The 25,221-nt window shown below is 34.8% G+C and overlaps 3 protein-coding genes across 3 annotated transcripts; 1 reads left to right on the forward strand and 2 right to left on the reverse strand.

The window, feature by feature from the left end:
• Positions 1-479: 479 nt before the first annotated feature.
• On the forward strand, positions 480-3,625 carry LOC141843235 (small ribosomal subunit protein uS8z/uS8w). The gene is made up of 4 exons (XM_074731283.1): positions 480-551; positions 1,760-1,913; positions 1,993-2,153; positions 3,389-3,625. Exons 2-4 carry the CDS (start codon positions 1,781-1,783, stop codon positions 3,485-3,487), a joined length of 393 nt encoding a protein of 130 aa, XP_074587384.1. The 5' UTR covers positions 480-551; positions 1,760-1,780; the 3' UTR covers positions 3,488-3,625.
• Positions 3,626-5,053: 1,428 nt separating this feature from the next.
• LOC141842835 (uncharacterized) lies at positions 5,054-20,783 on the reverse strand. The gene is made up of 17 exons (XM_074730826.1): positions 20,768-20,783; positions 18,879-19,243; positions 18,459-18,847; positions 16,849-16,904; positions 16,197-16,255; positions 15,959-16,030; positions 14,625-14,708; positions 13,256-13,363; positions 12,816-12,878; positions 12,431-12,511; positions 11,921-11,986; positions 10,409-10,564; positions 8,613-8,690; positions 7,337-7,375; positions 6,866-6,948; positions 5,859-5,931; positions 5,054-5,251 (listed from the first exon to the last, which is right to left on the reverse strand). Exons 1-17 carry the CDS (start codon positions 20,781-20,783, stop codon positions 5,084-5,086), a joined length of 1,956 nt encoding a protein of 651 aa, XP_074586927.1. The 3' UTR covers positions 5,054-5,083.
• LOC141842836 (aluminum-activated malate transporter 9-like) lies at positions 20,780-23,635 on the reverse strand. The gene is made up of 6 exons (XM_074730827.1): positions 23,479-23,635; positions 23,266-23,406; positions 22,718-22,987; positions 22,506-22,630; positions 22,234-22,380; positions 20,780-21,253 (listed from the first exon to the last, which is right to left on the reverse strand). The coding sequence occupies exons 1-6, from the start codon at positions 23,633-23,635 to the stop codon at positions 20,780-20,782; spliced, it is 1,314 nt and encodes a 437-aa protein (XP_074586928.1).
• Positions 23,636-25,221: the final 1,586 nt, after the last annotated feature.

Below are 25,221 nucleotides of genomic sequence, written 5' to 3' on the forward strand. Positions count from 1 at the left end.
GCAATCGATCTCTTTGCGAGTAAGCGAACTTGTGGCTGTTAGATTTTGTTGACGGCCGAATTATTTTTAAAATTAAATTGATCGTAAAAATTGGATATTTAAATTAATAAAAAATAAAGTTAAATTCTTATCAATTGTTAGTACTGAATTATGTTTAATTAAATGGGAAAAATAAAAATTAAAGGCAACATCGTAAAGAATTTATAAAAAATATGATATTAGATGTGATTTGCAATTTGGGCCGGCCCATTTCGTGGGCTTTGACAAGTTAATCCAGCCCATTATTTCAACTGGCAGATGAACAGTCGGATTTAGTTCCGGTCCATTATTTTGACATTGACGATTTAATTTGGCCCATTGTGTGACCCCGCCCATTACTTGCACATTCAGGAGTTACTCGGGACCGGACCGGCCGGTCCATAAAGAGATTTAGGGCAGACCGTGCAAGGCGCTTGTATATAAATAAATGAGCACCAGCCGCGGTTCTTCTTCGAGGAATTAGGGTTTGACGTGGTGCTCTCTCGCTGTCGATCTCGCACTTTCTCCCCAAGGTTTGATCTATGTATTCTACTGATTTTAGGTTTACCCTTTGATTTTGGGCTGTTTCCGTGTTATGATCTCCTTTTCTGATCTTTCCTTTTTGGCGGATAGTTTTCTGTTGGCCTTTGTTGTCTATATTGTATACCTTTAAGTTCTTGATTCTGTTCGTGAAGTTGATTTGCTTGCTCTTGTATCTGTAGAGTGCGATTCTATAACTTGTTTTGCATGCGGGTAGGAGAAGACATTGCTAGTCTATGTTCCTACTGATTGGGATTGCGTAAATGTGATGTAGAAAATGTTGTTTACTCTAGATTTTCGAAATCTTTTTCAACTTATGTTTTGTTCTTTAGACAAAAAAAATCTACACGGTTGCAATGATCTGATAATTCCTTTGGCATGCAAATGTTCTTGTGTCGTAGCCTGAGCACTGTGTGCATTTCACTTGAATTAGGAAGTCACTGGGTATTTTTTAGTTGTTAAATTCAAAGAAATTTAGAAGCTTGACCTCGACCAATTGATTGCAATTTGATATTCTGATTGACTCACATTTGCATGATCTTAACCTTGCTGAAGTGGATTCATGATAATCTGTTTGATAATGCCAAGTTTGGTTTTTTCTCCTGCCTTTAGATGTATGAGCAGCGAGCAAGGGTTGATCCTTTAGTTGTCCATTACCAATTTGTGAAGGTATTGTGGCTTTTTAGGTGATGGGAGTGCATGCTCTCAGTTATGCAGTTAGCACATTCAATGGATTGATGCTGATAGCATATTGCTATCTTTGCTGACTCTCTTTCTCGCGATCTCTTGCTATGCGACCAGTGCTAAGCCCATCTGATGGGTGAGCTGGATCTATTAGTGAAGGCTGAATCATGATAATCCAGTTGATACATTCAGCTTCTGTTACCTTGTGGTGCATTGAAGCTCATAATGAATCAGAAGTTTTTCTTTTGCTTTCATGTGAAATGTGTTTAGATTTTGTGTTATATCTAGGCAAAATTGAGGTAAGTTACAGATTACATTTGGCAGGCTTCAGCTTTTAATCCTTTATTTTTCAATGACTTCATGTCTAGCAATTAATCTATTTGTTAAGTAACCACAACAGATCAATGTTTGGCTAACCAAATCTCTATTGTCGTAGCATGAACATCCCTTTCTTTCCCTACTCATTAGACTGCAAGTTATAGTTTTATTCTCTCATCCGTTAACGGGATTAGTTCAGGTTTTTGCACACTTGATAAGGATGGTGAGAGTTAGTGTCCTTAATGATGCTCTCAAGAGCATGTACAATGCTGAGAAGCGCGGGAAGAGGCAGGTGATGATAAGACCTTCCTCGAAAGTGATTATAAAGTTTCTCCTTGTCATGCAGAAGCATGGTTAGTGCTTTACGAAATACTTTAGTTCTGATGCTGCTAGGATTTCATTCCCATAATTCTTAATTTTCTGTTTCGACAGGCTACATTGGTGAGTTTGAGTACGTAGACGACCACCGTGCTGGTAAAATTGTTGTCGAATTGAATGGCAGGTTGAACAAATGCGGTGTTATTAGCCCTCGCTTTGATGTGGGTGTTAAAGAGATTGAGTCTTGGACCGCTAGGTTGCTTCCATCACGGCAGGTAAATTTTAGTTTGCTTTCTTTCTTCTATATTAATATCCTCAGAACATAAACATAGAATCAAAACATAGAATGAAATAGTAAGGTTACTGTTTTGATGGTTCAATTGGCTGTACTTGTCAACTGATTTACGTTGATTATTATGTCAAATGTTTAAAAAATTGAAACATTTGGTAAATAAATTGTTATCACAAAAAGCTTATACTAGATTAATAGTGATTGGCTTAACTACTACACCTAAACAATGGTCGTACATTGGTCCACCTTTGTGATTTATTAAAACCCAGTAACTAAAGCTGTAAACTAACTAAAATTTTGTGAGCAACCTTAGTAAGAGCTTGTGTATGTTTGGTCCAATATGCACATGGTCAATTAAATAAACTAACTTGAATAAGCTTGAACAGCTCATTGAGCTAAATGAACAAGAGCTAAAACACATGTTCAACTCATTAATGTTCATTAAATAGAGATTGTGGGTTGTTCATCAATAGTGTTCATAAACAATATCCACCAATAAAGCCATGCTAATTAGCAAGGCTCCTATCAAACTTCAAATTAAGAGCTTAACAACATCTACACTAATTGACCTTGAGTGAAGCTCGAGCCAAGCCCAATGTTATAATCCATGCAATTTCAAGCCACCTTTTGCACTTTCTTAACTCATGGTCTTTCAAGGAAGATCATTCTCAATAACTCTTTAGAACCATAAACATCTAGAAATTTTATAGAAACCTTTCAGGTTCATAATGCACACCATCGGATCAAATGGATCTCAATCACATATTAAGGAGGAGGGCGCCTATAAGTATCTCCTCTTTCACTTGTAAACCATCCTCAATAATATTAAGCTCTCATTACTCTCTCTTAGCTTCTTTTGTGTGGGTTGGTAACGACTTAGGCCTATTAGCAACTTTGTGGGGATAAGTCGTCTAAGAGCCGCATGAATGACTTGTCTTGGGAAAAAAAAACATGCCAAATTTAATTACCTAACCAAATAATCTTGAGCGATACAAAATTAAACTCGGCTCGACTTGTTTACAGTCCTACCAGTAGGATTGCTTTCTTTAAGTTTTACAAACTTGTCTGATATCTCTTTTTTTGTGCTCCTGATAGTTTTATATTAATCTGTCAAAGAACTACGTAACTGTAATCTAATTTATAGGATGTGTGTCATAGTCTTGGAGTTCCATTGATGCATAATGCTAAACTGTCATTTTTTTGAACTGAAATATGCAGTTCGGTTACATTGTGCTGACTACATCTGCCGGTATCATGGATCATGAAGAAGCAAGGAGAAAGAATGCCGGTGGCAAAGTGCTAGGGTTCTTCTACTAGTTCGGTTTCCAATTCTCTGCATTGGAAAATTTTGGATTTAAGATTTTTATTCGGTTGGATTATTTGGTTTCTGCTTCCATTTTAAAGACCAACTAGAAATTATTTTCTAGTAGTAAAGAAACTTCCCTTTAATTGTCATACCTTTGCAGGCTTCCACCAGCACAAGATTTATAAATCCCCTTGTGTATCCCCTTGCTAATTGAGGTCCTACCTCGGCAACATAGGAATAACTTCAAATCTGCTTGACAACATAGGGATAATTTCAATCTCCTCTCTCTCGATAAGCAGTGCCTTGTTGTTCCACCTTGCCATCAATTGTATCGACCACTTCTTTCATTGATGCCTCGCAACCTGCCTAGTCCCCTTTTCAAAGCCAGTTCTCTCTCTCTGGATTGTTAGTCTGTTAGAATTCGTTTGTGCCTTAGTGAAATCTTAGTTTTTTAAAATGCATGAAGAAGCTAGACACTAAGAATGAAAGGGCTAGTAGTGATACGATTGGATCGACTACTAAAAAGAACGAAAAAAAACAATAAAAGATAAATCTTGAGATGGTTGATGATGAATCTTCGTTAGTTTCTTGATCGCTCGTCATGACTCACCATTAGTATAATTAAAATGTTATAAATATTATTAAATGAAAATCACAAAAACTTAAATCAGTTAAAAAAATTATTTTAAAAAAAATGTAAGTGAATTGACTAAATTTGAATTGACAATCTTCAACCTACCAATTTGCCGATTAAATTTATGCCTATTATTGATAACCAGAAAATTTTAAATAATAAAAAAATATTTTTAAAAAATATAAGTGAACTGACAATTTGAATCAACAGATCAACCTTCAACAAGATTAAACTCGACCATAACTGACTCGATTAATTTTGCACTTAACCATTTTGCATAATTGAATCAATCACAGTAGACTGGTAAATGAGCTGAATGTTTTTGAATAAATTTAATATTAAATTTTATAAAAATTTATTTATGTTCATTTAATATATATAAAATTAATTAAATAAAAAAATTTAAAAACATAATGATGTATTCAATATTCATGAATATTTATAAATAATATCCACAAATGAATCATTTTCATTAATAAAATTTCTATCAAATTTGTAAATAAATAAAAATGAATAAATAAATATATATTATCAAATTCACTAACTAAACAAACAAATTTAAAAAAATATATAAAAATTTTAATAAATCAAATAAACTCAAATTAAAAACTCAACGTCAAAACAAATTAATTAAAAAAATAAATTAAACTTGAACAATCATTTTAACAACTTGATTCATTTTAGATTCACCTTGATTTACCTGGATTACCTTGTGACTTGTTTACAGCTCTAGTCACTGCTTGATGCATGAAACAAGTGTTTGTGGAATTTCTTTGCCAGCTTTGTCAGTTTCTGTAATCGAAATGCTGTGTTAGTGCATCAGAAACTCGAATATATTTACAGAGACGATCCCAAAATTATCTTACTGATCAGATCAACACACTGATGGATATACATGATCATAAAATTTGCATTTGCGTTGTATAAACTGGAGATTCAACGCCTGAAGGTCATATGTGAGGTGCAGCAGTTGCTAGACACTAACAAACACGGCGTTGATAACTTCTTTCAAGTTTTTGCATCCCAATATTTCCATCTCCAGATTCAACGCCATGATCGATTTCTCAGTTGTCTTGGCTACGATGCACTTCTTGAAACCCATTTTAGCAACAGCTATTACTCTCTTGTCAATTCTTGGAACCTTCGGAAAAGTTGAATTGCAAACAAGGTCGGTTTTCAAAGAACATTTGAAAATAGTAGTAATGAAAACACAGATTCCCTATCATGGATATCAATCTCCATAGGAATGATCATGCTCTACAATAGTAAACACAATAGGCCATCATGGCAAAACACTCAAATATTTAAATGAGTGAAAAGCAAAGCTCATTATTCTGAAATTACAGATGACGATATTGGAGATTACATGGTGTAGCTAAAAGATGGTAAGAGGATATATATGGGTGTAGTAAACTAAAGTTCAAAATTTCGAACCATGTTAGAACTTCAGTTCTTGACTTTGGTATCACATTGACGTTTCAATGCATGATGTCGGTGATGGATTAGAAGTTGAGGGGGAAAAAAAGTGAAGTAAAGGAAGAAGATATTATTTGTGCCGAGTGATATCGAGTTTCAGTAATTTACCGAAACATATGTTTCAATTGTTTCGTACAACTCAATATGAGATTTAAAACCATGGTGTAAATTCTAGATTATTTTAATTATACTACAATAATGGATTATTAGTTTAAAAAATATATAAAAGAACTTGCAGCGATGGAGAAACTATTTGGGCCAATATTACTTACAGAACGAAGCTCACCGCCTAGCCCAACCTCTCCAATGAAAGCAACATTGTTAGGGATAGGGAACTCCAAGAAGCTGAATAAATGAAGTCCTTCAGTTGTCTTTCAACTAAATGTTAGATTGATCAAAGATTACAGAAGTTACACCATGTAAGAAAATTACAGTACAAACATATATGAAATAACCCTGGTGAATGAAACAAAAACATGATTTGCATGGTATAATGTGACAGCCAATAGTGTCAGAAAAACGGGTCGATAAGCTCATTCCAGGTATAGATAGAAGTTGACTAAAATGCAAGATTAGCAATTAACATATTGCAAAAGACATGAGGCCTTCAAATAATTGTTAAACTTGGTAAAAATATGTCAGATACCTATGTGGCTCGCATCTTGCTTGGTCCATCTAACCTGCTAGTATGCATTTGGCCAATTTAGTTCCTCTTCACAACCCAACAAACCTTGTTTGATCAACTCGGTGTGAACGAATTCAATGATGAGGTTAGTGTTCGTGAGTGTGGTGCTCGCAAGGTTAGCAAGTATTTTAGAGGCACAAGTATGTATCATATTGCAAGGAGTTATAAGTGTGTATTATTTTGCAGAAATCACGGGTGCGCGTATTTTGGTGACAGATTTACTTTTCACCCAATCTTGATGGCACCAAAATGTTGGATTAGAAGGATCTCATCTATTCAGTTTTGTAACCAGTAGCAAGGATTAAAAGTTTTTAAAAATCTTATCTATAATTCATCCCATTTTCCATCCAAGTAAACAAACTCTATTCTGACATTTGACGGGGTTACAAAGGATTAGAGGTATTACACATGCTAAATTTCTTTTCTCAGACTCAGGAAGTTCAATGTACCAAAACAAACCTTCAACTCTCACCAATATTACATATGCAAAAATAATTTCAGGCACCAACCGAAGAATTCTAAATCAACTATAACTCAGCATTATATTTCTAACTTGTTTAAACCAAAATTCACATTAGACGGATACTTGTATACCTGCTGCAAATTGCAACGGCAATCGCCAGGTCTCCTGCAGTCTCGTTCAACTGAAATCCACTAACAACATTCAGAAAGATGGCCTGTGGAAAGAATTGAAAATTGTTAGACTTTCCTTCCCTGTCAACAATATTATAGGCATTGTGATGAATTTTCCTTTGAGGGAAAGGGTACCAAAAGATAGATAATAGTAAGTTTGATTCCACACTGATTTAATCAGAAACTTTCTGACTGTTTGGCCTAGTAAAAGTTCACTTTCAGATTCAAAAGTCCTGAAAACAGTATTGCATCAAAAAAATGATCCAGCAGATACTCAAGCAGATATAACATAGTTCAAAAACAGCAGTTAAACCAATTCATAGGAAAACAGAATAGTAGCCTATCATAACTTAGAAAGCGGTTACATATGGCACACATACAAGAAACAGAAAATGAGTATTTTAAGACTAACGGCAAAAAAAAAAAACTTACATTTTCTTGAAGCTTCAGGCCAACCTGCTTCATTAGAACCTTCAGAGAAAAAGGTTTTGTATGTCAGAGGCTAAATAAACTGTCTAGTTTAGAAATCAGGTGATAGTTTAGGAACAATAATTGAAATGCCATGGAAAAGGCCATCTTCGCTGATTGGTGTTAATTGAACAAGTTATAGTACATATGACCTATTAACAGGAGAGAAGCATCCAAAGATCTTGAATTGTTTACCCATGCATGCTCTAATTAGACAAGTTTCCAGTAATATTGGAATCTCGTTAGAGCCTTATTTCTTGCCACAATTGTTATCAGGGAATTGTTCTCTGCAGCATAAACAAATCATACCACCAAAACATGAAGTCACCTCACCGAAGAGCAAAAACATTTGATACAGCATGAATAAATCACACTGACAAAACACAAACAACTCCACTCACCAAAGAGGAAAAACATTATTAAAACTGAAAGATAATCAATAACATGGGATCCTAACCCTTTTATGAAGATCAATTCTTTGTAAACCAACGACTTAACTTTTCCACCCAAAAAATAACTTTTCTAAAATGAATTACAGAAATTATTTTAATAGAATTACAGAAATTTAAAGCTAAAAAATTTATGGTGCAGCAATTGAATACTTGAATCATGCCTAACAACGTGTAGAATGTTTCTTAAATGCAATGGTTATTGGAGGGCTTTAAGAAGATTCACATTAAGAATAGTAAGGAGGCTCTAAATGTTAAGCAGCAAAGCAAAAGGTTGACAAGGGGCTCTCTAATAGAAGGTTCAAGTGAAGGATCATCAGAGGATTCTTTAGAAGGTTCAAGTGAAGGATCATCAGAGGAATCTTTAGAAGGTTCAAGTGAAGGATCATTAGAAGACTCTTTAGAAGGCTCGTGTCAAGAAACATCAGAGGACTCTTTAGGAGGCTATTGTTAGTAGACTCTTGACAAGACTTAGTGAAAGATTGTCAAGGGTTCTTTAGGTGAAGGATCATTAAGGGTCTCCTAAGAAGACTCGCGAAAAGGAATGTCGGGTCTTTGGGTGTTACCATTAGGAGTCTATAAGATTAGTAATATGCAAGCTATGTGGCATCTAATGATATTTATGTATATTATTAAATTAACACTGTTTGTCTATATCCACAATCCTAGAAACTTCATTTATGGTTGACAGGAAACATTTTGTATAAAGATTATTAGATGCAAATTTCAAGTGTCAAACAAGCAAGAAAGCATCTTAAATTACACTTGTACAAGGAATTAGTGCTACTCACCGAAATTATCATATCAGCTCTGCTACTTTGTATTCCATTGACATGTCTTCTTACTGAAGAATCAGAAACACACAATGCCTGGAAATAATTTTTTAAAAATGAAATATTTTTCATGTCCGAGAAGGGAAGGGGAAGGAGAAATTTATAACTGAAACAAATGCTAGAGAAAGACTAAAGAAACAACATTTTCAAGTGTGAGGAACAAATCAACATATTGTATTCTATTACTAACACAATATGATGTCCTCCTACTTAGATTATTTCTACAGCTACAATGCTAGTGATTCTGGCCTCTTATGAAGAAAACTACTGGCCACAAAGGTAACTTTATTATAATATTTAGAATACTCAAACCACATAACCAAGACGAGTTAGGAACAGTTGTCAAATGTTGTTTTGTTATACAAGACTCAAAAACACTAAAGTTTCAGCATTCTTACCATGGAATAGTGCTCATACCAAATTTACCAACATAGATAACTTACTACTAGTACAAGACCAGTCATCTCTCTCTCATGCACACATGCACATACACACTTGCCAGTAGTAGACTGGCGCACACACCAGTCAATACCAGTCAGACCAATTATATTTTGCAATTCTGATTTTGTTGTGCATTACAACTGCAATTCTCTTACTTAACCCATACAAACAGAGACACAACACTCAGTACAGCCAGCTGCTAACCAGTACCAAGCATAAACATGCAAGGTCTAAAATTTTGATTTACCTATTATGCAAGTACAAATCAGCTGAATCAGGTTATATATTATAGGCATATGATTTGCCTATTAATTAATGTTTGTTCAAGTAGCAATGCTAGAGTTCCTTAAGTGTGCTCTTGTCTGCATGATCATTGCTTCCTAATTGTTGTTGCAAATTTCCTCCACTTCAATCTCAAAAGATCAAGTGAACTCAATCGCTCGCCTCATACAGAAATCCATTGTTGGTAACCAAATGATAAAATCTAAACAAGTAATTTTCTTCAACCTAACCTCATCTCAATTTTGGTGCACTAACAGAATAATGTTTTATTCATGACAACTGGCACAAACAAGATATGAAACCACGCAAATATCTATTTGATTCCTTGTTGTAACAAGAATAGGTTGCAAAATGCTTTTGTTGGGTATTAAAATAGACCAACACATAGGCACACTTGATATCCTTGTGAGATGGATTAGAATATCTTCCAGCTTGCAGCATCACATGATTGTTTTCCAACATCTTGAAAGAAAATGACAATTAGGATCCACTACCTAGATCCTAAAGGAAACTAGAATCCTAGATTGCATCTCTTACTATTGTTCAGAACTCACAGAATATGAATGCATGGGAAAGGGGGTAACAGAAATAACAGAGAAAGCTACAAAAACAATCAGCCACAAAATGATACCAACAAGCTGCGTACTCATGTAATTTAATAGGAAAAGTTGTAGATATAGCCATATAGGAAACTGATGTAACAAGGTACAAGGTAGCACGTGAATTTATGTAGTCATATGATATCAGATACATAATGTTTATAGAAAACATAACCTTATGCTACTACTGGGTTGACACTAGGCGGCCATGATAAACAGAATATGGACTCAGTAAACCATGGATATGCACCATAGGTTACCCAGGTATGAGAACTGGAAACTGCAGTCCTATGCTTATCTCTAGCAAGATATAATACTACTGTTGCTGAGAACACCAAGTACCAAAATGATGCAAGAGAAAACCATAAGCAATTATTGGTTGCTTCAATAAAAGAAATCTGAATAACAAATTGAACATATAAGCAGAAATACCTGGATTTCAATCAGGAAAGTTCGTGAGCCATCAAGGATAACTGCTACTGCAAGACCAGCTAATACTTCAGAGTCAGAGAAGTGTTCACTCAGGAATATTTCACTTGGATTTGAGACAGCTTGCAAACCAAACTCTGTCATTTCAAACACTCCAAGCTGACAAAAACCAAGAAGTTATTTGCATTGACTTTTTAACAATTACAACCACTCAGAAACATATTAAGATTCATCAAGTGACAGGACTTCTGTCTACTGTATACAAAAAGCTAATACTGTTTTGGATAAAATGGCCAAGCCAATATCTAGCAGTATGCCTAGCCATACCAACTAGTAACAACATAACTTTTAGATACATATAATGCACTGAAACAATAAAAGATGCATGAAATCTGTAATTTTAGTGTCATCAGTCATGATTTTCTAGTTACTAATATCCAACCCTTTCAGAGCTTGATATTGTATGAATATACCACAAGATCAGTTATCTAAACGTATGTCTATTAATAACCTTTTGAGCTACAAAATTTTGCATGTCAACAAATTAATATAAAACAACACAATCAGATCAATAATTCTTCCTATTTGGTCAAAACAAGGAAAATATTATATAACTTGGAACAACAAAAATATACCACGTTTAGAAAGAATTAAACAGCAAAAATGTACTTCAATTTAGCTCTCTTATCCATATTCTATCTCGTTATTGAGTACTCATATGCATGCTTTTGTATTTACAATGTCTGTCTATGTCCTCTTCACTTTTCAAGGTTGATGTGTTATGTTCAAATCCTGTTAAGCACTAACAACTGTTAACCTGCCAATAGCACTTGAACTGCTGGCTCCAGAGAATAGTAAATGATGACTCGAATTCAAGTTTCAGCAAAAAAGGTCTCCAATAGTGATCTTATCGAGCCATAAATAATCAAGTACTAATGACTATGATTACAGATAAAAGTTGACAGGAGATGGCAACTCCTGGATGCTGTTCTACAACAGATAGAGGGAGAGCAATAGAAGAAGCTTAAAAGTTCACTCCAATACTGCTACTCAGAATACCCATATGATATTTAGTGAAGTTTTTTGCAGAACGGCCACACTCGAAATTAAGCTCTAGCTTATGGAAACTGTACAGCTGATTGAAGATACAGTTCTATAGGTAGTCATATGAGAAATTTATATACTAAATCCACCGTATTCTTTTGAAAGCTAGTGCTCGGCACTAGTTCTAGGTCAATGTCTTGTTGAGCCATTTATAAATGCAAGTGCATTGAAGATATTAATTATAATATAGGCTCTTTGAAACCAAGGTAATCAAATACAGGTTACCAAATTAATCAAAACACACCAGTCACATTGATCTAGCGGTAGATCCTTTTCAAGCATTTGACAAGCAAATAACTCATGAGGCAAACACAACCTTTTCAGCCTAAGAAACTTACTCAGAACTATGAGAAACAAAGTGGTAAACACAAAATAAAGTAAAATGCCTCTGGTACCTCAACTATCTGATACCTCATCAGTTGAACCAAAGCGGTTCTTCACAGAGCGCAGTAGCCGATAACATGAGTACCTCTCACCCTGTAACAACACTCTTCAGGTAAGTATATTGGATATAGGACACATTCCATTGTACTTATGGGGGTACAAGAAAAATTACAAGGGATGGAAGGATGCATGTGTAGGAGGCTTTGTTACTAAAGCATGAAGGATGCCTAACTCAATTATGAAGGGACCAATAGTGGCCACTGAGACCATGTTGTGAAAAAAGAATAGCTTAGGGTTCTCATTCCCCCTTGCTCGTATTATTCACATAACACTATTACATACAAATCCCAGACTATTATACTATTTCCTTATTTTGGTTATTAAAATAGTTGCAAATGATGTTTATTCAGTATTGGGTGTTTCTGCAAAATTAACTTTATTATAAACAAAAAAACACAGTATCTTAGTTTCGAAAAGATCCAATAAGACCGAAGACAAAACACAAGATGGTTGGGTGCTAGAGTATATGATACAAACCTCCATATAGAAAACACCATCCACTATGTGCTCCAACATTCGAGGCCCAGCAATATCTCCTGATTTTGTCACATGCCCAGTCTGAAACAAACAAAGAATTCTAAGACTTCTGAATTATTGTTCAAACAAAGTATTCATAAGATTTTACCAAAAGAAATTCTTATGGGCAGATCTGCCAAATCAAATGTGAAGACAAAAATAGAACTGTTCTGATGGGATTAGCGGCAGGTACATATCACATGATTATTAATTGCCCATGTGCTCTGGATAATTTATATAGAAGTACTTTATAAGCTGCATTATCATACTAATGGTGGGTTGCTGCACCAATCCATGTGAAGTGAGCATCAAATTCAAATAGCAGTTTTAGAGAAGGTTAGCTTACAAAAAGAATGGGGATATTAGTCTGCTTAGCAAATCGGAGCAATGCAGATGTACACTCCTTAACCTGTTTCAAGTAGAGAAAAGCAAAATTAGCTACATAGGGGGAAAAAGTGGAGATGAAAACATATTCAACTATGTTTCACATCAACGAAAGATAGGGAAAGCAAAGTTTGCTACAAAAAAAAGGGTATCCATGTGAAAAAATAAAATATAAACTGTTGTAAACTTAGAGAAAGCATACATACTTCTAAAGTTATTTTCAAATAGATGCACAATCAAAACAGAGCATAGGCACATAAAAGCACACGTTAACAAGGCAACTCTATTGTACAGCTACCACTGAAATAGATTTTCTCAAGTATTATATATATGCCATAACCAGTATTTTCTGACTTAAACAAGTGAGATGGGGAAATTTCTTGTAGTTCTATGAGAACAAACCTGCATGATATTTCCAGCACTACCAGTAACTCCTTTCAAATAAACAGTCTGAATGGAATCAACAACAAGAGCACGTGGGGACAATGTTTGAATTTTGTCCAGGATGTCCTGCAGTTGAAGTAATTTACTGTTTATACCAGTAGATCATCAAACAACTACTAATGTATTGTAAAAACAAGTTAATATGATCCTCTTTCCATGGCATGAATTTTACAAACAAATATACAGCGTTTCAAGAACTATGGTATGGCAATCAGGTTCATATCCACAATCTACGAGAGAATATAGTCTAATGATGGTAAAATTACATTAATAGTATGTTATATTAATGATCCAACAAAAAGATTAAATACAACCTGGCTTTAATACCAAATTGTGAAACACCATATACTCGATAATATCAAGGTATTATCCACTTTACCAATATCCTACTATACTATTGATCTCGTGGTTTTGTCTAATGAAGTAAATTGGCTCCAAAGTGAAGAACTTCTCTAGAGGTGACCCCATTGTGAAAGTTGCCTCGTCGGGACTCCTACTTAGTTCATTATGCTAGGTAGTTTTTCCAATATATTTGATTGCTTCCTGCCTCCAACATCCTATGATTCTACCAAGAGTTGCTCGCCCAAGCTCATTGTCTGGACAATCACTCACCACCCTTGAGAGATTGGGTTGTTCTAGGTCACTTGATTACAATAGAGAATCAAAGAATTGAAAAAAAATATATTTTAATTGAGAAGTGGAAGAATGAAATCCTTAAGTCTAGAAAAATAAAACAAAAACAAGCGTCAATCATTGTTTACATCTATGTCTAGGAAGCACATTTTCCTTGATAAACTCAAAGCAGCTAAAATTGTGCATTCAATACCATGAAAAACTCAAAATATATTGCTTTAAATATTATAACATGCCACCTCCATTAACACGTCGATGAGGAAATAATATGTAGGATTTTTATTAAATGGAACCCCTCTATATAAAAAAACATTGGTAGCAATGTGTAATGTTCCACAAGGACACCTAATTAACATAGTTTAGCAACAAATATAACATTCATTAAGTTTGGCAAACTAAAAAGTCAGCTTGAATTAGCATAAATAAACATATTGGATAAAATGTTCTAAAGTCACTGTTACTTCAGGTGATAAACGGCTCAGAAATAGTGAGCATCATATGAAAATGTATGTGGCATTCAGGAAAGTTCATTCTTTTTTGGTCATCTTTGAATTTGGGTTTCATACATAGCATGTCTTTCTTGATTTATAATTATCCAAATACAAACAACTCAATCATAACAGCAGCTATCTGGACAACATGATTGAAATAAACTTCTTTGGTAGTAAGAAAAGGTGACATAGATACAAAACACCTCAATATCGGTACTTGAATACAAGAAAAGGTCCTTTGTTGTGATACTCATTCTGTCTGCCCTGTTTCCTATTTGTTCAATGCTCTGCGAAGTAAGAACATTGAGTTATAAAACAAAAATCAAGTTCATAGGTAAGAATTTTATAATCAGCTTCAAAGCATATGAAAAAAATTAGAAAATGCTATATTAGTCAGCACAAATAATTGAAAAAACAAACCAGTAATTAACAAGAAAGCAGAGGTAAAAACAATAGGACAAGGGTAAAGGATAAAACATCACAAGAATGAAGTGTGATAGTTTTCTCAATTCATGAATCCACCAATCATATTTTTTTTCTGAATCTCATAATATTTATCTTAAAAAACTTCCTACCAAAGTATTCTTATTAAGAAAAAGAGCTCCCTGTGAATGATGATTAAGATAGCATCTAATCATAAAATTCAAGGGCTCTTACAAATTTTGGGGCATGATGTTGAGATTATAGTATGATCACTGACAGTCTCAAGCTGGGAAAAAAGGTAGACTGTTGCATTATGCCATGATATCGACATAAAACAATGGCACACACTTAATGAACAAGGATTTTTAAGTTTTTAACTGTATTTGTTACACGGTTAGATTGTCAAGATAAGTGGCATAAGGTGCCTTCACACCCAGATGCCTGATTACTAATAGAAAACAATGCTCTCAGATAACATTTGTCCAGTATCAATTGTTAGAAACACAATCACAGCCTACACATCGTGGAAGCAGAAGTAATGTGGGCCTCTGACAAATCTAATACACAACTTCATGTGCTTGGCTCTCCATTAAGCAACCACTTCCCTATCTTCCAGTCTCCTCCCTATCTAAAATGCAATATATCAACAATATTTTCCTATACAAGGCCAATATTTCTGAGAACAAATTGCCAGTTAGCATCTTAAAAACAATGTTCAAAGTTACGTCAACAGGTCTTTAAGATGATTTCTCATTGATGAATTTGCAAGTATAAATATAAGAAAATATTGGCTTGCCAAGAATTTAAGTTTGGACTTTTGCCTTAGTTAAAGCACATATTTCCTAAATGGTAAATTAACCCATCACAAGTACCACCACAACTTTGTGGGACCATACTTTTGTAGATATGTGTCAACTGTGTTCCCTGCTTATATATCTTGAAGCATCAGATAATTTGGTCATGACAGGAGTCCAAGTCACACTATAAGATTCAAAGAAACGTTTCAAAGGTTACAAGAAAGGTTGTAAATAAAACACAAAAACGAGAACATGAATACCCTAAATTGCCACAAGAATAAGTATGACCTTAGAGTAAACAGTTAACTGATACATACCTCCTCACCAGATACGTATACAACTGGAGCAGGCCCATTGTGATTGAATCCTTGAGCTAAAATAGAGGCAATCTTCATAGTCACAAACAAATTTTTTGTATCAGACATAAACCAAAAATGAATGGACAAAGCTATTTTAAAAATATATGCATAGTAGCAATTTTCTGTAGGTCTACAATCTACATAATTAGTAGACAGAAAGCAAAGAGACAGGCTTAAAAAGTAATACAGTTCAAACCTGCAATAGCAGTGTACTCTTGCCAACACCAGGGTCACCACCAATTAGAATTAAGGAGCCTGCACAACAAAAAGCATAAATAAACTATGGCTTTAAGACAATGGATAACAATCTCTGCAATCAACCTTAATTTGATCTTGCTATATGTTGACTAATTGCATCAACAATTCATGTCCTTCGTTTCATTTCCCATCACTGCTAATTTTCTTCTGATTCTTATCAAAGGAAGTAGGAAAAAATGATGATCACTAAAGAGTTCAGAGTCAGAGAACTCATTGTCTATCAATATCTCTTAACTTCCATTATGCTTGTTAAGTGTTGTTTTCCTTATGTGCAACATACTCCGAATAAATATTCAAGGTAAAATCAATCGCGTGAAATGCAATTCCACAATAGGGAATAAAATTGACTAGAAAATGAATTCTACAAAATAATGGCTGAAAGCATCAACATGTCTAAAAAAAGAAACATGCATATGGATGAAATTAACTTAAACAACTTCAGATAGTGTTACAGAATCATAAAGTGAATGCTGTTCATGTAGAAGAAATAACCTACTTCTTATCAAATTTATATATTTCGAATTTTCCTAAAGCAGAAAGAACCTTATCTTGAATTCAAGAGAAACAAGGGTAGACTGAAATTTACATACCTGGCACAATACCACCACCAAGTACCCTAGAGACCTCCTGTCCAAAATGTCCCGAACTAGAAAGTAAATGCACATCAATATTCAGAAAGATTTTTTTTTTCATTTCCATATCTTATTTCTTCATTGTGATAGAACCATTAATTTCAGAGTAAGAAAATTATTTCCATGAACTTTCTTCAATTTAATGAACAGTTGTACAAGCATAGATGAGTCTATTTTAATATGCAAATGCAACCTGAATACATTCTACAACAGCATGGAATTTACCTTTTATTCAGTACATAGTTGTACAACCTGAATATGTTCTACATAGATGATAGATATTTAAACGTACATTTCATATAAGCATGAACATGACTGCATATCCAGCTTTGTTTTTTCAGTTGCTAGTACTTTACATAGTTGCAACTAGTAGAAAATAAAGTAATGTCACCTTCATTTTTGTTTTTTTATTAAACCGACTTAACCTAACCAAGAGTTGCTTTATTAGTGATCAGACTAGAATTGATCAGAATTGGATTGCCTTGTTATAACACTCACCTCTAACTCTTTAAGAAAGAGGAAAATAAGTTTGTATATGTAAAAGCAAACCCAACTACAATAAAGTGAAGTAGAAGAAATGTCACAGTAATGAATAAGGATAAGCAGAAATGTCGAATGATGTATGAAAAGAAAATGGACTGATAAACATCAACAGTTAGTTTACTTGGAGCGAAAGTAACTCGGCCTAGAGTAAAAACACACTGGAGAGAAGATAGGCATTCTAAGTCCTCTTTTCATTTTTGCAGACATTATAGGCATTCTAAGTCCTCTTTTCATTTTTGCAGACATTTAAGTATCTTTATAACAAGATGATAATCTCACAGACAACTGTAAACAGAGTACTTGTAACAGCAATAGCTATGAAAGTAAAGTAAAATCTTCATAGCTAAACCATCAATAAGATTAATTTAATAGCAATATATGGTGTCAAACATGTCACTTGTTGCATGACATAGAATAGATGATAGGTCCAGCTGCAGTTAAAGTTGCACCATGGAAAATCACTTTTAATTTTGATCCCTGCTAAAAATCTCTTAGAGACCATATAAATTGACTCCTACATAATTCCATGACGAAGAGAGTTAAAACTAGACAATTCATACATTAAAAGAAGACGATGCCCCAATGGAATGAAGCTATCTTGTAGTTTTTCAGTAGACACGTTCAAGGTGGTCTCGGGAATTTTAAACTTCATTCCAGCCTTCCTGGATAGTGCCATTGAGAAATCCTATGCCATATAACTAACAAGTTATTGAGGAAAATCAGTGGTACTGGCGGTTCACCCCAGTGAAATCAAGCCCATTACATCAATGACAGCAATAAAATAGCTGCATATAATTTATTTGATTCAACAAGCAAATTCATTCCATCTAAACTACTTCTATTATCCTCGTTGAGTGCTAAATAGATATTACCCCTGAAATATTATACATCTCACTTAAAACCTCTTCATACGTGGTGTTTACCGCATTAACGAGAAGTAAACTCCAAATTTTCAGTCACTACACCAACAGGGGAAAAAACTGCAGTGATTGCATTGCAGATCTATGAAAATAAGACAGACTCACAGTGGAATTCTCCATTCAGACTGGTTTCTGCTCGCGCTGACTTCTGCCAAACTCAGGGGGACCGACGTTCTTGACTGCTGAGGGAACCACGACCTAACTACGGCTTCAGAAATCTCAGACCCCCTTGACGTACTCACCTCAGACTCCACAAACTTCTTAACCGAGGCCAGAGTGTGGCAGGATGGGCAACTTCCCCACCACTGTCCAAAGCCCTCTCCACAGTTATCGCAGACCCAAGAAATCCTCGTCTTCCCCGACTTCCTCTTCACAACCGCGTAGGGTCCGATATTAGCTTCCTTTTTCTCAGCTTCTCTCCCTCGGGCAATCCCAACTCCCGCGACCTTTCTTCTTCGAGAAAGGCTTCCCGACCCTGAAGCTTTCGCTCTCTTCTACAACCGGGGGATCAAAGTATGCGGCAACCGTATCCTCAGCTTCACCGGATGAAGACCAAGCCCCAGATTGTTCCTCCGACTCCGGACTTCCGGAATGAAGCGTGCACCTGGGGAAGTCGAAAGGTCGAGTGAGGCGCCTTGAACCAGATCGTGAGCCCGCAAAGGCTTGGCTTCCAGGGAGCAAGAGGAGCTCCTGGCGGAGGAGAAGAGTGCTGAAAGGTTGCATCGAGTTGGGCTGGAACCGGCAGTAGACCACCGGCGGAGGAGGAGGAGAGAAGAATCCGCCGGCGGTGGCGCTGCGTTCGGTGGTAGGGATTCGGAGGATGGAGAAGACGAAGAGGAGGGCTACTGGAGCATCGAGAAAGACTAGCCGAATATAAATACCAGCCCATGCTAAAAGGTTATGGTCAAAAGCGAGCTATATTGATTTTTTTTTATCAAAAAAGATAATTTATCCCTATAAAATTACACCGTTATTCTTCATTATATAATAACAATTTATCCCCGGGGCAATGGTGCAACGCCAATATAGGGTGTTAAATTAATGCATTCAATACTGAACGTGTTCAAGTGCTATGACTTAAGATGTATTTTTTTTATTCGATTTTTTTATTTTTTATTTTTTATTTTTAAAATATATTTATTAATGAATGTTAATCCAAATAAGGAACGCAATCAAAGGATATTGTTAGCATCTGGTGTCGGTGGGAAACTTTTTAATAAGTTGGAGGTGTTATAACACCGATACATTGTGAATGCTTTTATCTCTTCCTCGTTATAACACCCTAATGTTAATAATTAAAAATAAAAAAATTTGCATGTGAGATGATTCTTTTGATTATTATCTCTCTTATTTATAACAATTATTACATTGTTCATTAACACTCAATCATTTAATTATAATAAGCATTATGATTTTATAATTATTATAATATTTAAAAAATTATCAATAATTATGATTTCAAAATTTTATAATAAAAAAATTAAATTAAAACCTAATTATTTAAAGGATTTAAATCTATATTTTTTTAATGTCTAAAAACTTTATTTAATATATTATGTATTTTATAATTTAATCTAAGTTAAAAATTATGATCTCCCAATATTTAAAATTTAATATTCACGATATAATTATATATTCTTGTAAATTTTTAAACAATTTCGTAACTGCTACAACATGAACGTTAAATTTTAAATTTTAATAGATTATAACTTTTACCTCAGATTGAATTATGAAAGACATAATATATCAAATCCAAACTTATTCAGAGATTTACAGTTAATTACCAAGTGAACCCCGTAATGTCAAATTTTAGGCTAAAAATATTATTTAATTCTTTTGAATAATTTTAATCTTAATTTTTTTTATATTGTAGCTATAAAAAAATCAAAATCATAGCTATAAAAAAACACCCTTTTGACTTGTGTCCAAAAGTTATATATAAATTAAAAATATTTTGTATCATACAACTGTCAACAAGTCGCAGTTGACTATTACCCCACCAACAATCTATATCTAATGGGTCGGGATGCCCCATCAACAAACTATTTAAATTCAATAATTTTAAATATGAATTAAATATTTTTCAAATAGGTTTGAAAAATTCATAAACATATTCAATTTATTTGCACTCTTATTCATGATAAATCCCAGTTAGTCCCATTGACTATCTCTGAGGTGACCGGTCCGGTCCTACGGAAGTTTTCCACTGGCAACCAAGGTAAATTAGGAAGTGCACGCAATGGCCAGCCTAGACGTCCAGCATCCTTTGATTGTGCTCCCCATTTAAAGGAAAATACGATTGGGAATCGAACCGCATGTGTTTAAGTGACAATTTAAATGTCCTATCGTGGCTTCGGAGATTTGTTTGCACTCCTATTCATAAACATATTATTGTTTGCTTCAACTACAATTACCTTGACATGCACTCATCTCGCACTCTCTCGCTTGAACTTGGCCAACCTGCCGAGCCGGTCAACCGACTCCACCAACCGATCCAGCCGGGCAACGAACTCCACGAGCAACGACGCAAAAGTCGCCAGAGACAGCGCCGCCACAGCGCCGCACCCGCACGCGCGCCTCTTCATCAACTCGACGCCTTCGTCTTCCACCTGCTGCTCGATCGAGGGCCACGACCGGAGTCGCCGCCTGCGGCGCTCCGCCGCCGCAACCACTTTCGTCGAATCGTCGCCGCCGGAGGAAGCAGCAGCGAGGAGGAAGGACTGGAGGTCGATGGAGCGCTGCAGGCGCTCGGCGGAGCTGCGGACGCGATCGAGAGGGGCGGAGTGGAGGCGATGCGTCATGTCGAAGATGTCTCGGCTCAAGCTGCGGAGGAGCTCGGCGGCTTGGGCGGCCGCGTCGACGATGTCAGCCTGGAACGCACACCGTCGACCATAAGAAGCCTGCAAAAAAAAAAAATATAAATAAAAAATATATATATATTATGAAGCAAAATGAAATAAAAAGAATATATATATATATATATAACAAAAGTTAAAAATAACATTTAATATAATTTTCATCTTAAAAATATCATTATTACAACACTGATTTACACTAAAAATTAATATTACATTTGGACCTATTTAAATTTTAGCGATAGAATTAAATTTTTATCGTAAATTAATCACTAAATGGGATTGCAATAAAAAATTTAAGATTTTATTTTTTCCATCACAAATAGATCACTATATAAGATTAAGCAATGGAATTATCAATCGCTAAATATAGATATTTTTATTACCATAGTAGTAACCATAATACATAGAAATAAATCTATATATAAAATATTTTTATCTTAATTTTTTTTATCAACTTACTAAAAATTATTTAAATTTAATTAAAATCACAGTCAAAGTTATCATTTCTTCTTCTATAAAAGGTCGAATATGTCATCTCAAGTGATCTCACGATCATCTTTGAAGAGGTAAATTGGAAAGCTATAGTTGACCACTACAGAAAAAGCATTATCTCAACTTCATCGAGATTCAATCATTGTCCACTTTAACAAGTCTATCTATCATGTACTAACCAACTCAATAATATCCTGAAAACAAAGTTATCCTAATACTGTTAGTCTGGTCCATTTGATGATATTATACTAGCCGTTATAGTGATTAAATAAATTTTAATTAAATTAATTATATAGTATATATTGATTAAATAAATTTTAATTAAATTAATAATTATATATAAATAAAATATTTTTTGATTGCAAATTAATTTAGTTTGAAATTTATGGTTGTAGAGCGTGTAAACAAGTAACTACTCTGTAATTATACCATAATAATATAATATTATTGAAATAAAAATATTTTAATTAATACCATAATAAAGATAATATTTAAAAAATGATTTTAATAATTAGGATATTCTTTCTTACTTGTGTTTGTGAATGTAAACATCCATGCATGGCCATGACTTCATAGGCACAGTGACGTAGCACAGCCCCCACGCTGACGTACTCTTTCCATGGATACGCGAAATGGGCGAATCCACCGTGTGGTGGCTCCCATTTAGCTGAATTCGCCTACATGTGTAGCAGTTTAGTTTAGTTTATATAGTGAGTCTATTTCAACTCTCAGGCTAACAAACAAGTATACACAAATGAAATCAAGAGACCAATCGATGAACATCGGTCGGTGTCGATCGTACCAAGGAATTGAGGTTGGATGAAGATGTTAAAATAGCTCGACACTTGCGATACGCAGCTGGCTCGTCGTGGAAGTCGTCGTCGCGCGGCTCGGTTCGGTCGCAATTCAAGTATTTTTCCACACATTCTTCAAACAATGAAAGACAGGGGGAGGAGTCAGCCAATCAATTTGGGCAAATGTAGTGAAATTGGGGGTTAAGGCGCAAAAACTAACCTTCGAGAGAGTCGGCCACCAAATTGAAGTGCTCGATGAGCTCGTTGTGCAGCTGCTCACCTGCCCATATCGGGAAAATGAGAACGTTCACGAGGACGGCAACCGCACCGCCGATCGCGATCGAGTACAACCGATCGACCGCGGTCCTCAATGGATCTCCCACGCGGTACCCGGTGGCGATGATCAAACAGTATGTGAATAGGATTACCCTAAGGCCGTATTCGTAAGGAATCAAGGACGGCCATAGCTTCATGAAAGATGTGATAGCTCCTGAGGAACTCAAAATAGAAGAGTATACGAACACCACTAGTACGAAAAGTTTTTCTATGTTTAAATTAAAGTTTGAATAACTTAAATCTAACTCGAATTTGAATCATGTCAAGTTGTTGTTCAATTAAGTTTGAATAACTTAAACCTAACTCGAATTTGAGTTGTGTATAAGATTTAAACAAAAACAATAATTTGAACCGAAGTTGAGTTCAAATTTCATTTCGAATCGATAAGATGAGTGATAAAAACTATTTGTATTTTCGATTCATGAACCTTACCGATGAGAAAGATACTGAAACCGATGATATAAGGCGCCACGGTGCTGCCGCTAGACGCAGCGATTTGCATGAACACCACTGCGAAGATTCCGGCAAATAAGCTCCCGAGTGCTCTATTGAATCCTCGATTGAACGTAGCCCCTGAAAGAAATTTAATAAAGTAATAGAAAGATTTTAAGTCTCGATCGGTCAGACAGACCTAAGTTAACTCACCTACGGTGTACTCAAACATGATGGCCACGGTGATTAAGGCCCAAATCATGTTGGTGCCAAAGACTCGATAGGGATGCCTGACTAGAATGAGCAACGATACGAGGAGGCAAGCCAAGCCTACTTTGAGGGAGAAGGTCACCCTGTTGGTGTCCTCCATGGCAAACTCTAGCTAGCACATCGCGAATCCATCTCCTCGCCGGTGATGGAGTCGTAGCATGGCCCCGAGGCACCGGAGTTCTTCGCCAGTGGCGGCAACCTGACTTGGACTTCGACTTCCATATTCCTATCGTTCATCTTGAGTGCCACCGGCTAGCCGATTTGGTTGGTGTTTGAAGCTCAAGCACAAAGAGTGGCTAACTATTTAAAAGGTGCAAGTGGATAAAAGAGACATATATATCAATAATAATTTGGAGATAACTTCATCTGCATTATTTATTTATTTTTTTTAAATAAAAGATATTCCATCAAATTTGTCGTATTAAAAAATACTCATATTTCAATTTAACTTGATAAAAATATTATATATAAAATACTTTTTTATAAAAAAACTCTTCACCAATTTTACCAATATTATATATATTTTATCAAAATTATTTTAAAAAATCAAAATTACTATAAAATTATTGACTACTCCAAAACTTTTAAAGTGATTTCGATTATATTAATAAAAAAATTATCATACCAAAGTGTTATAAATATAATATTTTTTGATCAAGTTAAAAAAAAGAAGAAAAAGTCTATTATGTACCGTTTTATCTTATATTATAAGAGGTTATTCATATCACTCGAATTCATGACCATAAAATTCAATAGATAAAGTAGCTAGGAGAAGAACCGTTTTAATTGTTGATATCAAAAATAAAATAACAGATTATTCAGTAGCATATTAATAAAAACACTTCGACAAATTGAATTAGTTTATTTTAATATGTTATAGTAGTTACTTCATAAATAAATAAGGTATTTTTGATAATTTTAATAATGAGGGTGCCGTTTTGCTTTATCTTTGAAATGGAGGCGATGAGTTTGGGGATATGGTAATTATTTAATTAGCGAATAAGGAACATGATTCTCTCTACTCTACTGATTAACGTTTTGGGCTGTTGCATTTAATGGAGGTGTTGGAGCTATTGCAAATAAATTAATGCATTTGCATGGGACGAAGAAAGCCATGCACATTGACACGTGCATGAAATTAAGTAGAAGGGTGTCAATGATAAAGATACCTCCGAAACATAATTAAGTTGATTACGATATAACAGAATTATAAAAGTGGATAAGAATTTAAATTTGATACAATGCCCTCCTTCGTCATGGTGAACTGCAATTTTTCAATTTACCTTCTCACATAATATAGTTGTGGGATACATCATGTGAGACCGCTGGATAACGGATTCCACCTTTACAGAGGTAAATGATAAAGATATCTCCATATATGTAAAATTTTCAAAAAGATTTATGACATCAAAAAAATTAAATAAAAAAATTGAATCATAGTAAAAAGTTATATGTTGATTTCGTAAAAGAGTAAATCAGAAAATAAAAGTAGATTGCATGTGAGAGAGTATATATAGTCACATGATTTCGTCGAGATACCCAAAATATGGGTTTATTAGTCAATTTTGTTAAAACTGATGGAATCAAAATATCTCCAAAATGGTATGATATTGTCTACTTTGAGCCCTCATGACTTTGTTCTTGGACTCTCCCCAAAAGACCTCATACTAATGAAAATACTTTTCA

Source organism: Curcuma longa, chromosome 12 (assembly GCF_044706935.1).
Source record: "Curcuma longa cultivar G26 ecotype Majalengka, Jawa Barat chromosome 12, ITB_CL_G26_1.1, whole genome shotgun sequence".
In the NCBI taxonomy this organism is placed as follows: Eukaryota; Viridiplantae; Streptophyta; class Magnoliopsida; order Zingiberales; family Zingiberaceae; genus Curcuma; species Curcuma longa.